Here is a 16,028-nt window from a genome sequence, read left to right as displayed (position 1 = left end):
CTTGCAGGTTTGAGGTGGACACGGACAGTCTGATCATCAAAGACGTGACCGATGAGGACGAGGGAACTTACACCTGCATCATGAACACAACCCTGGATCAGGACTCAGCCAGCGCCATGCTGACTGTTGTCGGTACGTTCACACCTTGATGCATTTAAAGTTTTACTGTCCTTTTCAGTGCCGAAATCACACAAAGAGATTCCTGCAATTATGTTCGTATTTTTATATCTGACTGTATTAACGAGCCCTTGTCTCATTATCCTGCTTTTATTCTTTGTTCAGATTATAAACCCTGTTCTAAGGGGTGTACTATGAAGCACGTTTGACATAGCCAGGCTTTCTTTGAGTTAGCTAGATCAACAAAATCTAAAACCCAAATCAGATTTTGGGTGGTTAGCAACTTTCTTGGTTGACCGAGATTTTCTTCATCAAGTTCTGTCTGCGTTCCCGCAAAACAGGCCACTGTTGCTAAAGTTTTAATTATGTAAGATGTTTATTTTATCAGGTGGTGTACTCAACTGTTGCAGCTGTTTATTTCACACGACAGCTGCATATTAAACCATTAGATGAATTCATTAAAGCATGATAGCTTTGACGCTGTCTCATAATTAAGAAAACATGAAAATCACTTTAGTTTTTGGCCAAATCAAGGTAAAAATTAATATCATTAATTAAATGTTCTGTTATAAATACCATTTTCTAATTTGTGTTCTATTAGCTGCAGTGCCAGAAGTGTAAAACTGACTTGCCAGTGAATCAGGACCAAGTATTAAACATGTTTGTGCATTTTCTGCACCACTAGCTGAATGCATGTAAGAACCTGGGGCAATGTGATGCACTTTATGGATGTATGGTTCAGAAGGTTTCCATATATGACATAATCCATTAGCTGGAAAAGAACTGATGAAAATCCCAAACCCTGAACAGAACCTCATCCAGAGCAGGTTAGCTGTGCAGTAGTAGTTACCATGGTGAAGTAGCAGGTTAAATTGAAAATTCCAGCTTTATGCTCAACATGCTTTCAATCTCTCTTGCTAGTTCAGTCCTCAGCCTTCAGATGTAACCCTATAATCACTGTGATTTTTTCTGCTGCTTCTAAAATGTCTGCCACTAACATCCGAACCTCTTCTTACACTTTATTCTTGCTACTCGCTATCAGAGGCGACTCCTACTCCGGCAATTGTCTACGGTAAACAAGCCATGTCAACAGTATAGCATGTTGCAGCATCCGCCGTTTCCATTTTCTTCATTTTTCCATTCTACATCTTGTTGTGTTCCATTTTCTATCATTTTTTGAGTTGAGTTTTCTTCTACCGTTGAACACCAGTTTTTTTGAAACAGAGCAGCAGTATGGTGCACCCACACAGGTGTTTTCACTTCACCTGCCTGATTAGAGCTCCTCAGGGCACATGTGTGGGTGTGGACGGACTGACTGACGTCTCGTTCAGAGGTCTAATCAACCAGCAGTGGAAACACTTGTGTGGGTGTGCAAATGTTTGTGTTTTTTGCACAAAATGAGGAATCATTTCAATGCAACTTAAATTTTCTTCACAAAACACTTTTTTGCAAACTGACTCTGGTGTGTTGCTGATTGAAGATGTGTTCTTAGATTAACGTTCAGATGTGATGCCTTTACTCAGAGAGGTCATGTAGCACTTTTTGCTTTTGTCATGAAATATTAAAGGTGTTTAAAGTTAAAATAAGCAAGTAAATGTCATATAAAGTCCTTAAGGTCCTGACAACAAAAGCCAGACTAAAGCTCAAAAGGTTCAGTTTGCATCCAAACAAATTACTCTACACTTTATTTACGCAACAGCCTTTTTCTTTATATTAAAGATGTAATATCAGAGTCAATTTTTCTGCTGAAACAGTAGGAAGGGGTTGCTGACTTTAATAGGAACTTCAAGTTTTTCTGTGGTCCTGAGTTTCTCCATGTGTTCGCAGAGAAACCTGACTCTCCAGCTGACCTGGAACTGACTGACCAAACAGAGAGGACCGTTCAGCTCACCTGGACCCCAGGAGACGAACACAACAGTCCCACACAGAGTATGAAATGCGACCTATGCCACATTTGTCCACTGTTGATCTTACAGCTAAAATCAAAACTGAATCCCCACTTTTCAAATTTGCCAAGTTAGAATCACCAGAAGGCACAGAAGGTTGAGGTACAGTTAGTTTTTTGGAGGTGCATCAACTGTTATATTATCATGACCAAAAGTGTCTTTCACCTTCCGCAGAGTTTTTGATCCAATACGAGGATCTGCTCCACGAACCTGGAGTTTGGATCAACCTGACAGAAGTTGCCGGAACCAGCACCACGGCTCAGTTAAACCTCTCTCCGTACGTCTACTACTCTTTCAGAGTGCGGGCTCTGAATAATGTCGGCTACAGTGAGCCCAGCCAGCCCTCACGGCAGTACAGAACCAACCCTGCTGGTAAAAACCTTGTCACCTTCCAGAAAATACATAATGCACTGTTGTGTTGTTAAGATATTCAGACTGACCCTGTCATTCTTTGCTTTTCCCAGCTCCTGATGAAAACCCATCAGATGTTCATGGAGTGGGATTGGAGCCAGGCAACCTGGTCATCTCCTGGACAGTAAGATGGATTTCATTGATTGCTGGATGCTCTCAGCTGATTTTAAATCTAATAATAATAATAGTGTGAGGACAGAATATACTGGAAGCCCCATGCTTTCATAAGACACACCCAGGGCTTTAAAAACAGTCATTATTCATTTAATATGAAGACGTTGGATTATCTAACTGTTGTTTTTTAGGGGAATAAATAATTCAAATGACTGTCTGTGCAGCCGCTGACAGGATTCCAGTCCAATGGGCCCGGTCTGGAGTACAAAGTGCAGTGGAGACAGAAGGACATAGAAGAAAACTGGTCATCAAAGAACGTGGCCAACGTTTCTCAGTTTGTTGTCTCTGGAACTCCGACCTACGTGCCCTACGAGATTAAAGTCCAGGCTCTAAATGATTACGGCAGCGGACCTGACCCTGAAGTCGTGATTGGGTACTCTGGAGAAGACTGTGAGTGGATTTTATGCTGAATCTAACTCAGTTTCTCTATCATGAATGTGGAAAATCATAAAGAAAGATGAAATTGAATGCAAATTTTAGGTTACTCAGGCATAAAGTCACACACCTGAGCTTATATTCTGGTTAACATTTTGGTGTCTTTCTGTTTGGCAGTGCCTTTGTCTGCTCCTGATAGTGTTCGTGTGATGGTTCACAGCAGCACACTCGCAGAAGTGCACTGGGAGCCTGTAGCTTTCCCCTCAGTCCGAGGAAAACTACAGGGATACAAGGTATTATTTGATAGCTGCTCATTTATTCAGCTTTTTCTCGGTTGTATCTGGTAGGGAAACAGCACTGCTTTGCCCCACAAATTAGTGCTTAAGAGACGACACTAAATTCAGGTATGTCGAGCAAACTTGAAAGCATTCTGTAAGATTTTTTTAAACCCTGCATGCTTCTTTGGTTTAGCCTTTTCCATCTAAATACTAATTGATGCAATAAAAACCCCATTCAGCCCCTTTGGTTCAGCACCTAACTCCCCAACAGGTTTTTACACAATGAGCAAAAACACCTTCTCTTTATACACAAAGCCCAAAATGATTGGTTGTCCTAACTGTCCAATGGGGAGTTGACACACACACACACACACACACACACACACACACACACACACACACACACACAAAACCCGCCTCTCAGCAGCTGCAATTAGAAATGAGTGCATATAAAGGAAGTGCTTTGCTTAAATGTGTAAAATTTCTCCTGAAGGCCATGTTGTTGCTGGCTTGAGATTATCAGTTGCCGAGTTCACTGCACATTTATTTCGTACATGTAGCTGAAGTTCTCTTAAAATATGACTTTGTAGAAAAGCAAGAAAATAAGCTGAGACAGCACTGATTTCAGTTTCAAGAAATGTTTGTACATATAATCCCTTCAGTGCAGCTTGGTCCCTCCCAACAAACCAAACTGAAATCCTTTGTTTTACCCAGAAGTCTCCCTATTAGTCCCTTATTACTGTGGCACCGTGTGATACAAAGTTACAACAGACCATATCTGCAGTGTTTTCAAGTAAATAAAAGCAATGCAAAATGAAATAATAGGGTTTTAGCCTCATTGTGACCATTTGTTGTCATTTTAAAAATCAAAATTCAAAAAAAGAAACAAAAACTGAGTAAGAAGGGCAGACAGCCTGTCTAGAGTTCTTCTAGTGAACTGGTGGCAATGAGTGCTTACTTCAGTCAATATTTTGAGGCTGTGGATATGCAACCCTTAAGCCAGGCTTGTAATAATCTTGTCATATTGGCTTATAGGTGGTATTATCACGTTTTTCCCATGCTGTCTTTTTAGAATGCCTCTTTGCTGAGGCATCTGTGTTGGTGAGGGAAAAATGGTTCAACTGCCGCATTTCAGACTAAGCATAAACACTTAATGTGTTTCCTCAAGGTATACTACTGTCGCGAGCGTGGCTTACAGGAGACAGAAAAGGAGACCAAGCAGGAGGAGCAGGTTTTATCTTTCAGTGGGAACCGTAGTGAGGGACGTCTGCCAGGCCTCCAGCCTTACAGCGTCTACAGCCTCTTCGTCAAGGTCCTTAACAGCAAAGGGGAAGGGCCCCCCAGCCCTAGCAAGACTTTTGAGACACCAGAGGGAGGTGTGTATGGCTGCGGATACTGGATTTTTTTCATTTCATTACAAAATAAAGGGGCTGACAAATATGGTCTCGCACACACAACAGAAAATCATAATATTTGCTAACCATACTGAGAGTGTTAAACACCCATTTTATGCTTTCTGCATTTTCCCCTTTGCTTTATTCTGGTATATAGCGGCTTTTCCGTGCATGTAAAAGATCTGAAACTCCAGAAGTGAATGCAAAAAATTTATTTCCACCCCAGAAAATACTATTCTTTACCTGTCTGTGACACCTCGTCTGACATACAGGATTTTCCTCTTGTTACGTATTTATGTCACCATGTAACACATTTGCCTAACACCTACCTGATGGATTATTTGAAAGAAAGAAGCCTCTTCGCAGTCTACCATTATTTCCTCAGTAGAGTCCCTTTTGCCAGTGCTACATCTCTATAATCAGAGATATAGAATTACTGTACCTAACCTTGTTGCTTCTCCTTATCATGAAGTCTGAAAAGTCCAAACAAGGCAGGCTTTTTTGTGGTAAGGCCTTAAAGAGACAGGAGCAAACAGAGCATTTCAGATAAAAGGTTAAAAAGATGTGCTGTTTTATGAACATTAAAGCGCTGAAAGATATTGTAGTAGATCCTCAAAGCAAAATTCAAAATCTGTAAATGTGCTTCATATGGGCTCTTTAATACAATATTGCTATATAAGTATTTTTCCACCATTAATACCTACTATACCATGACTGCTACTCAAGCAATGATTGGCACTGCTGTGACACTTGCTCCAATAACTAGTCAAACCTCTGAAAATCTCCAGAGGAACTACCCATAGCATTCATAGATCATGTTCCACTCCCTAACAAACATATAGCTGGACCCTAGCAGCTGGAACCCTCAGCAACCTTCTGTATGCCATTGAAATCTCATAGAAGCCCTAATAATCAAACAGGTCCATGTACGGCTCCACATCCACAGATACGATATATTGAACTCTGAATGTACCAAATGGGCCTTCATTCAACAGACTCTGACTGTGGCTCTGGTTGTATTTTCAGTTCCAGAGCAACCTTCTTTTCTGAATGTGGTCAACCATGGTATGGACTCCCTCACTCTGGAATGGGGTCCACCAACGAACAACAATGGTCGCCTCGCTGGATACACACTCAAATACCAACCAGGTAGCTGTAGACTGATGGTGTCATGAAAAAGTGCTGTAATAATTGCATACAATATGGAGAAAAGCAGAGTTTGTCCAGATTCTCAAGAGGAGAAGCATAAATGTAACAGTGTTATAATACTACCACCACCATGCTTGACAGTAGTTACGGTTTTCTTGGGGTTAGAGGTCTCACCTTCTATCTTTCGAACATATTTCCTGAACAGAAACTCAGGAAATCCTTTTAATTGGCCAGAATCTATAGTTTTGTAAGTTTAACCGAGTGATCTTAGCTTTGAATACTGCATAAGAGATACTTGCCTGAACTTTCTAAAGACAAAAAGCCCTCTGGGGATGAAAACATATCATTTTAGGTGGACCTAAGGTCCTTTCCTTTGGCCTCCTTTTCTTGGAACTTCATGCAACTTGTACAAAAGCATGAAACACAAATGCAGTAATGTAGAATGAACAAATTGAACATATAATAAAATCATACGAGAGCTCATAATTGGACTACGTGTGTAGTGTAATAGAAATATGCCACATTTGTGCAATTCAAAAGTTTTGTTGCACGTTCTTGCTCCATCTGCTTTAATCCCATCTTTTCTTTTTCCATCATTGACTGTTTTTTTGTCTCTCCAGTCAACTACACTAGTGAACTGGGACCAGTAAAGGTCATGACCTTCCTTGCAAATGAAACCACCATTACCCTGGGCAACCTGAACGCCAGCATGCTCTACAAGTTTTACCTAAGTGCAAGAACAATCAAGGGTCCCGGCCCCGACATCACACAAGAGGCCTCCACAGCCATGGACACAAGTGAGTCCTATGTACACAAACTTACAGATATGGCAGCAAATTAAAGGCACAATAAAAAGAAAAGGTCAAAGTCTTATATCAGCAGCCTCAATAAGGGCATCACAGGATGTCTATAAAAAATACAGCCAGGAGGAGAATCTACTGCATTCCTCACTCGACATCTCACACCTTCTCTTTCTCTTTCTCTTCTCTCTGAAGCTCGTACTCAGCCCACTGTAGAGACGGGCAAAGGTAACCCAAGTTTGCCACTGGAAGTATCTGCATGCAAATTACAGATAATAGAAACCAAAACAACCTTAGCAAAGACGTTGTAATAGTCTCACGTTTCCCTGCATGTTACTAAGTTTGCAAACTCCTCATGTGACTAAACAGGATTTAAGTGTAACAGACTTCCATGGCATCCGCAAGCAACCGTGCTTGTGTCCTATTCTTCAAGAATAGGCTGATCTGTATTGTAACATAGTGTAAAACCTACGGATTTTCAGCATTAAAATTAACTGTGCTTGCAGCCTTTTTCTTTTTTGCATTTGCCTTCTACAAATGAAAATCATGAAACCCTCCTGCATGATGCTTATGAATGTGTCGGTTCCATTAGAGTGCTAACAGATTTTATTTAGCTGCTGATGCTATAAACTGATGGATTTATCGTGCTTATAAAGTAGAAATTCAAAGGAACCAACTATGCATGCTGCAGTGTTATGATTCAGAGCTACTCTGTTTCATTTATTTGGATCCAACGCTGAACCAGGTGTTTAACTCTGAATCTCAGGATCTGAGAGGTGTTGCAACATGTTTAATCTCTGCTTGCCAGTGCTGTGTGTTGTCCGCTGTGGTGTGTATGTGTGTTGTCTCACTCTTTTCCGTGTTCTTTCAGGCCCCACAGAGCCCCCTCACCCAACTTCCCCCATCACTCAGTCTCTGCATTCCCCGTTTCACAAGGGTACAAGCACTCCCCACGTCCCTCACTGCCTCCCCAAATATCTACCACGAACTGTGTGCTGCAAAGATGGTCCACCTCAGCTAATGGTTCACTGTTAAAGTCAAAACAGAGAAACTAAATGATTAAAGAGAATTTTAGCAGTTGTCTTGACACGCATGAAATAAAGTAATGGCAATAAACTAACCATATGGATTTATTTTTTAATTGTTTTGTGAACACTTTTAAAGTTCGGACAATATTTCTCTTTCATTGCAGTCTGTACTGAGGTGGACATTTTTGTAGCATTCAACTGACCTGTTTTTGATATTGTGGCAGAAAAGTCTAACTGGTAAAAAAAAAAAAAACAATGCATTGAGGTCCCTCTTTGTAATTTTGGACTATACTTTGGCTGCTCAAGCAACAGTAATGTGTACATTTTTTGTTCTTATGTAACAAAACTTGAACATATATTGTTTTTTTTTCTAATTACAGTGACCTACTTTAAGATTCTAGGGACTTAGAGATGACATGATTGAGATGTTTAAACTTGTTCAAAAAATATGATTGCATAGCTGCACCTGTAATCTTTTGGAACAAATAGGTATAAATGAACCTTCTGGGTCCCAAAATCCACCGGAGGGCATTAAAGACGTGCAATTTTTTTTTAAAGCACCAAAATTACACCATTTAGCAGAGAGAGGAACTATAAAAACAAAAAGAATCGTTGGATTTGAAACTTTTCGACAGTCTTTGAACGACTCACGCTGGTCCATCGGAAGATTTATAAAAACTTGCTTGGGGTTCAGAGGAAATCCTTGATTATTTTTCCATTTAAGTGTTATTTACACTTCATGCTTTTGCATAGAATGAACTTACAGAGAATGTAGGGCAGGCTCCTTCAGTTAACTACTTAAAAGAGAGATTAAATAAATTCAGGTAAACAAAGGATACTTTATATAGTCACAAAGCTGATATGTGACATGAGTGTTACTTTATGCAAGTTATTGTGGTATTGTTTTGTTGAATTGTTTGTATTTGGAGAGTCTGGTGTGGCGGATGTACAGTTTATTCTCTCCCAGGAACATTTTTGGTAAAATGAATGAGTTGGTTTCCAGTCAGGATTGTTAAATTCACATGTCAAACCCAGATGTAATGAAAAGACCTGAACTCCATATATTGCACTGGCATGCTGGTAAATTGTCCTGGAAATGTTATAGGTGATTGATATGGATAGTGATACTTTAGCTCCCTTTTTCAAATGTATTTTTCCAGATTAAGGTGATATAATAAGTAAAAAATTCAGGTGACATTGTGAAAATGGTACCTTCTTTTTAATATTAATGAAAACATATTTTCTTGTCTCTCCTGTGTGCTCAGTGCCTCCTGTAGGCCCTGCATTCGGTACAGTTAACACATCTGTATCAGAGGACGGTGCAGTGATCACTTGGGAATACTTTGGACACCATAAAAATGTTTATGTGGAGTATATTGTAGAAAACAGTAAGGCTTCTCTTCGTTTCTTAAAACATCAGTGCATGCCTTGTTTGTCTGTCACTGAATCGCTCTGATCTGTGTTAATTTTATCTTAAGAGATCTTATTCAAATCATTTAAATTGCTACTTTTCTCAGTGGTGCCCATGAATCTAATTCCTGTTCATCCACTGCGTCAATTCTAGGTAAAGAGGACTGGAAAAAGGAGATGGTAAATGGTTCACACTCGCATATGATAAAAGGTTTAAAGCCGGGGATGTCCTATAGGGTGCGTGTGGTAGCTAAAGATGCAGCTGACCCAACAGTCCACAGCACTGACGAAGTGTTGGTTACAGTGCCAGGTGAGGCGGCATGCCTCAGAATAGATGGTCTTTGTGTTTATTTTTGCCTGCTTCGTGTTTTTGTCGGATTCATCAGTCGCCTTCAGTCGGTCTACTGCATGTCATTTGTAACCACCACTAATAGGTCCATTGTTTAACTCTTTTGTTCTTTTCTTTTTGGCGTTGTGTCTCCAGTGCCCAAATAATTATTGCATAACAATCCATTTTAAAATTCCATTACAGTTCCTGTGTTCATCTGTGTTGCTCAGCATGAAGAGAACAGTTCCATCGTTTTAGCAACCTCAATTTAAATTTGGAATTACAGATGATTACTCGTTTCTATTTATTTCTTCCCCTTGTCTAGCTGTACCCAGCCGGCAGGTAGACATCGCCACCCAGGGCTGGTTTATTGGACTCATGTGTGCCATCGCGCTCCTCATCCTGGTGCTTCTCATAGTGTGCTTCATCAAGAGAAACAAGGGAGGCAAATATCCAGGTAAAGCACACATTGTCTGGATGCAATTTGAGTACAAGCTTACAGTTGTGAGCATAGTTTCCATACACTTAGAAAGATGATGCATATCATGGCAGGTTTGAGTTTTCCAGTGACTCTTATAACTCTTCATTTTCTATGATTGAATCATTGAAACGCATGAATCTTTGTCACAAAACAATCATAAATTTTGGTTCTTTCATCCATTTATTCTAGGTCTTCTGGGAAAATGATCTGCTGCATCAAAAATATACATATAGTCACTTTAATGATAAGTTTTGATGATGTAAACAGTTGTGTTTATTTAATTTTCTTAGTGACCTCTTAACTTCTCTTGAGTGATTACAATTGACTACAGCTGATGACTCCTAAATTTAGGAGGCCCTTTTGAGACATGCGTCAGACAAATGCTACAATGGGAGATTCTAAAGACCTCAGTGAAGATCTGAAAATACAAATCACTGACTTGAACAAGTCAGGTGGATTGATTTGGAAAAGCAGCTCCCGATGCCGAAATCATCTGTGCAACAACTGTTTGTAAATCTGAAGTGAATGGCACAATGAGGAAGAAAACACAATCTATCATGGTCGGGATGGTCAAGAGTCACCAAAAACAGGTCTGCAATGAATTAGAAGCTGCTGGAACAAACCCCAGTCAAGTATGTTTTACATCACCATTGATGTGGTGCCATGCAAGAAGGAAGACTGTCTTCTAGAAGTAGTACTTTAAAGCCTGACAGAAGTTTGCTTCTGATCACATGGACAAAGACGAGGGCTTTCTGGGGAAAAGTTCTGTGGTCAGATTAAACAAAAATCATGCCATCTAACCATAATGACTAGAGATATGTTTGGAGGAGAGAAGTTGAAGCCTTTAACCCCAAGAACACCATTCTAACTCTCAAGCATGGTGGTGGCAGTATTATGCTCTGGGGCTGTTAGTAGTGGAACTGGTACTTTACATAAAATTAGTGGAATATTAAATAGGAAGGAATACTTCTACTTTTTAAAAATCATTCAGTCATAGGGGTCACTGGAAACTCAAGGCTGCTGTGATATACATGATCTTTTAGTGTATCTAAACTTTTGCACACAACTGTATTAACATGGATGGACGGCTGTATTAACATGGATGGGTTGAAATTTCAAAGAAAATGCTGTTTCATTGACAGTCAAAGAGAAAGAAGATGCTCACCAAGACCCAGAGATCCAGCCCATGAAGGAGGATGATGGGACATTTGGAGAGTACAGGTGAGCCAGAACAGTCGAACATATGATCAAGACAGAGATTTCTCTCCTTATTTCATTCATTGTGTCCTGACTTGCCTGTTTGTATGTAGAGCATTTTACCAGGCTGCAGAGATATTCTCCCCACCAGACTCCATTACCAAACACAACACAGAGGCAAGGCAACAACCAAACTATTGTGTAATTCTTAAAATGTCCAACTCACCTACAAGCTTTGTATAATGCAAATAAAGTCCATTATAACAAATTAGCTCATCTCTGGACAAGATGATTGTGTACTAACTGTTCAAGTGGGGAAAAAACACATGAAAAGTTTTAGTTTTTTCATCGCTTTCATCTTTCTTCTAGATATACATAATATTCTAGAAATATTATTCACGAATCAAGACTCCTCATTTAGACATCAAAATCATTTAGTTGCTGTCCTGTAATTTTTTAGATTTAAATGTGGATTTCATTGTGCTTTAAATGTTTCCATGTGCATGCTTTGTCTTGCACAAATGAAATCATTGTCTGTGTCTGGAAAAAAAAACACATGAAAAAGTAGACCCTCGTGAATTTGCTTTTCATGTGTCCTTCCATGTTTTTTTTTCTTTCTGTTTTCGGGGGTTTTAGGTCGATGGAGAGGTAAGACGAGATGCGGTTTAAACCAGCATGCAATTCACACAACCAATAAAATGTATTTAAGCTGTTGCTAACTCAAGTGGAAGTAAAGGCAAGAACAAACGCAAATGGTCGACTATGGCATCGTCGTCATTTCTGTGACATAGTCAACACCGCAACTACTGTTAGTGCCTTAACACTGAAATTTTACATTTAATTTCAATTGCTTTTCCTTACTCTAGCTTCATTTATTTAGTTTTGCTTATTAAATGCATTAAATTTGATTATTTTAGTGAGTTAAAGCAGTCTGATCTCAAATGTAGAGCTTGCGTAGTATCGAATAGAAAACTGGAGCATAAAAACAGGATATAAATGGTAACAGTGACTATCTTTAGAAATATAATTGCATTTTGATTATTGCATGGAAGCATATTGACTGAAATCCCTTCAGAAATTGCATTCTAATGCAGGTAAAGGACTGAACAGCACGCATTTGCAAAATCCTCTGTAGCATTGCACCCGGGCTTAAACCACTAGAGCACTAACACTATAGCTAGCCCTATATATGTAGCTGGGCTCCTCCACTGTACAAGTACAGCCTCATGAGGTATACTGTTTCTGTGCATTATGAGAACCCTTGAGTTGAATGGAAAAAGTGACCACTCTTGTATGTGTTTTGAAGTGGGCTTGAACAATGTGCATATGAAAGACAATAGAAGGACATGCTGCTGTGACGTTATCAGGATATACTTGTGCAGTGGAAAAGCCAGACTGCTAATGTGTAAAACGCTTGATGAGCCTGTCCTCAGTGTGGGCAGAAAAGTTGTGCAAATCGCATGAATCACTCCTCCCTGACCTTCCTTTAAAATGTCTTTTACAGTGACACAGAGGACCACAAGCCTCTGAAGGGCAGCCGGACGCCGTCCAACGGGACGGTGCGCCGCGACGAGAGCGACGACAGCCTGGTGGACTACGGGGAGGGCGGGGACGGACAGTTCAACGAGGACGGCTCCTTCATCGGCCAGTACAGCGGCAAGAAAGAGAAAGACACGCACGAAGGCAACGAGAGCTCGGAGGCCCCGTCGCCCGTCAACGCCATGAACTCGTTCGTCTAACGAAGGGCCTACAGCCCTGGCTGCAACTGTTGCTACGGCCTGCATCCTTGTCACCCTGGCAAATGTGACCATGGAGACCGCCTCCGTGGTGACAGTTGCTAAGGTGACAGTCGTTCTGTGGACGCCTAACTTCTACCCCCGTGGTGGCTGTCGCTCTGGTGGCCATGGCTACCTGTCAGCAAGACTGCTGACACGTCCTCATCTCCACTTCCCCGGCAGCCCCCCCTCCCCACAGTCACACTGTGACCTCCCAATGAACACACACTCGACAAGACTGACACCACAACCCCCCCATGACCGTTCAAAGAAGGTGTGAAACGAAGGATGTGACGAGGACAAGGAGAGAGCAAGCAATATAGAAGAGCAGGAGGAATGTACCAGAGAAGGGTTTTACCACTCAGACTGTGTGGCCAAATGTGTGTGTGTGTGTGTGTGTGTGTGTGTGTGTGTGTTAGTGCCATTTGATCTCAAACACACTGAATATCCAAATATATATATTTTAGCAAATGATGGGACATGACCCAAAAGGCAGGCGAATACACGCCCCGATCACAAACATCTGCATGGAGTAAATCATGATTCTATTAAGCATCTCACCACACTCGTGTCAGTTGTTGCAGAGGTGTTGAGGCTGTATTTGGTGCACGCCTACAAGCAGCCGCCTTTTTTTGTTGTTTTCAGAAAGTGTTAAATGGCGTATGATCATATAGAGGAAAAAAAGGCAGCGGTGTCCTCACACACACTGCTGTTAAGTGTGTGACTCAAAGTAGAAGCTAGCTTTTGTTTTTTTTTTTTCTTTTGAGACAGACGGACTGTTTGTACATATGTAAAAGAATAAGAAAGAAAGCTATATTTCAAGGTCAGGTATGTCTATTTGTAGTCATTGGAAAACCTGGCAAGAAAATGCATTGAACTCAGCGTTCGGTCACTCCGTATCACACCAGCCAGCCAGCCAGAACTCCCACACTGAATTCCAGTCGGCCTGATTTTTAGCCTCATGTTTTCTCGAGCTTGTGTTTCCGCTTTTTTTCCCAATCTGTTTCTTTCCACCGAGCCTGTGCTTCTCGTTGGGCTCGACTGATCCAGTGTCATTGTCAAGTGCTTCCACCCCGAGTCGTGGCCACTGTTCGAGCCTTTTGTTTTCCATGATCGCGGTATTGTGTCGGAGCTAAACACCATTAAATAGCATTTCTCTCCTGTTCTGCTCTTTACACCGGCAGAAAAATATGTTACACTGAAAGTACACACTGTAGTTTCTGGATATTTTAGATGTTGATGATCGAGAAAAGGTCTCAGCACGGTTTCTAGTGCCTTTGTAGAGAACAGTGACCTAGATCCACAGAGTTCCATCCCTCTTCATTCAGGAGTTGGTTAAAAAAGAACGCATTACATAGACAATACCACCCAACTTTACCCTAGCTGTTACAGCTGTGTGAGTATTAAAAACTACATTAAACGTTCATGTAAAATAAGCTACAGGATTCAGGCGACAATGAAGATAAACTATGTTATAAGCTGTGTAGTCACTGAGTTGTCAGTATGAGGAGTCCAGGGGCACTGTTTTAAAAGTGGATTTTGAATATGACAGATTTCACAGGCATCATAGTTGTGAGGAATCATTTCCAGCTGTAGATTGTTCTGGCCTTGTTGACAATCATGCTATTCAGCTACCATTAGCTCAAGTGGTACACAAACCGTGAAAAAAAACACACACAAAAAAAGCATCTCCCCTGAAGGAAATATGTGGAATAGTAACAAAAAAAATATATAGGAAACCTGAGGTCATGATTCATTTCTCTCCTCGTTCTCACCTCGTTTCATCTGGAGGAGGAACTAAACTACTGCCAACCTGCTCACCAGGTAACTGCCAATGGGAACCAGACACACCGTGTGGGACAGACTCACTGTTACTGGTAGCTCTTAGGAAATTAAAAGGGGGTCAGAAAATTGATGCTGAATGTGGAAACAAGTATCCGTTTTTGTGAATGAAAAATATTGCTTGTTTCACTGCAAATGGTAAACACACTGGTGACTTTGGTTTATGCATTTAACCTTATATATGTCGTCTGAGCGCAGCACTCAGTGAGTTTTCTATTACTGTAAATGAATGAAGCTTACGTGTGAATGTTTGGGTGCATGAGTGTGTGTGTGTGTGTGTGTGTGTGTGTGTGTGCAGCACATGCATGCTACTGTGTTACAGCGTGCGTGATGTAAACTACTGCTTTCTATTTCCATTGACAGTCAATAAATCCCATATGTGTCAAGCAGCCTGCTCCTGCAGGAGATACGACTTCTTTTTTTTTCTCAGAGAACATTTCCATGTTTTAGGTTTATCATAACTTGCATCAAGTTTTTAGGTTGCAACGTGTCGGCTTTCCACATGTAGATATTTCTGTTGTATTTTGTAAATAATTGGCTTGAACTGAGCGTAGAGGTTGGAGATGAGAGCTTGACCTCAGTCGGCCCTGCTGCATTATGGGTAGGGGGCTGGCAAAAAAAAAACAAATGAAAAAAAGCGACATTGCGTGAGATGAGACTATTTACAGTTTTCACTCTTTCATTTTGGTGTGAAATTTCTTTTATTTTCTTTTTAACTCGTCAGGTGAAATTTGCTAAGTCAAACGTTTTAGCCTATCAGGTATCAAAGGAGATTATTTAACTTGTGACTGAGCTCTTGTGACACCTGTATTGTTTCTGTCTTTGACAGTTCATGCACATTTTCTGTATTTTTTATGAAAACGCACCCAATTAAACAGGCCGTGTCATTTCAAACACTCCATGCATCTAATTTACAACATCTGGTGTCTGAATGCATCACGCTGGAGAACTGTTGTCTTAAACTAGATGTCGCAGGAAAATGACACGTCCTTTTAAGTGTGTGCACTCAAAAAAAATAACAAAATTAAACTAATTTTGAGCATATGGAACGATGGCTGGCATGGATACGTAAGTGGACTGGCAGATTGGAGTGTGAATACCCTGGAAACAATGTTCTAGTTACTGGTGAACATACAGTAGGATATACAGTATATGATATGATATAATATGACTGGTTAATGTTGAAGCTACACAAGAAGCATGAAAGGCTGTCAAAATTGTTTACTCTACAATATAATATTGCAAAATATTTTGTATTTTAAATGAAGTTTAAAAAACAATGAAATAAATGTTGGTTTCAGGATTTCAAACCGGTTCTGTCCT

At 40.5% G+C, this 16,028-nt stretch overlaps 1 protein-coding gene across 16 annotated transcripts in view; it reads left to right on the top strand.

Annotated features, from left to right (window-relative positions):
* The window catches only part of nrcama (neuronal cell adhesion molecule a), a 74,038-nt gene extending 58,023 nt beyond the window's left edge, over positions 1-16,015 (top strand). For 6 of the 16 annotated variants that reach the window (XM_055006572.1, XM_055006568.1, XM_055006570.1 and 3 more), the window contains 17 exons: positions 8-132; positions 1,160-1,189; positions 1,945-2,046; positions 2,238-2,435; positions 2,528-2,598; positions 2,813-3,038; positions 3,201-3,316; positions 4,470-4,677; positions 5,722-5,844; positions 6,465-6,641; positions 6,840-6,872; positions 7,516-7,581; positions 8,938-9,060; positions 9,237-9,392; positions 9,736-9,867; positions 11,034-11,112; positions 12,593-16,015. In XM_055006572.1, coding sequence (XP_054862547.1) covers positions 8-132; positions 1,160-1,189; positions 1,945-2,046; positions 2,238-2,435; positions 2,528-2,598; positions 2,813-3,038; positions 3,201-3,316; positions 4,470-4,677; positions 5,722-5,844; positions 6,465-6,641; positions 6,840-6,872; positions 7,516-7,581; positions 8,938-9,060; positions 9,237-9,392; positions 9,736-9,867; positions 11,034-11,112; positions 12,593-12,827 — 2,200 coding nt within the window. In that variant the 3' untranslated portion in view covers positions 12,828-16,015. The remainder of the gene's footprint in view (positions 1-7; positions 133-1,159; positions 1,190-1,944; positions 2,047-2,237; positions 2,436-2,527; positions 2,599-2,812; positions 3,039-3,200; positions 3,317-4,469; positions 4,678-5,721; positions 5,845-6,464; positions 6,642-6,839; positions 6,873-7,515; positions 7,582-8,937; positions 9,061-9,236; positions 9,393-9,735; positions 9,868-11,033; positions 11,113-12,592) is intronic. The other 10 variants (XM_055006574.1, XM_055006573.1, XM_055006577.1 and 7 more) reach the window with 5 other exon arrangements.
* Positions 16,016-16,028: the final 13 nt, after the last annotated feature.

The sequence above is a fragment of the Amphiprion ocellaris genome, chromosome 21, assembly GCF_022539595.1.
Source record: "Amphiprion ocellaris isolate individual 3 ecotype Okinawa chromosome 21, ASM2253959v1, whole genome shotgun sequence".
Taxonomy (NCBI): Eukaryota; Metazoa; Chordata; class Actinopteri; family Pomacentridae; genus Amphiprion; species Amphiprion ocellaris.
This window is presented reverse-complemented; position numbering and strand designations above follow the sequence as displayed.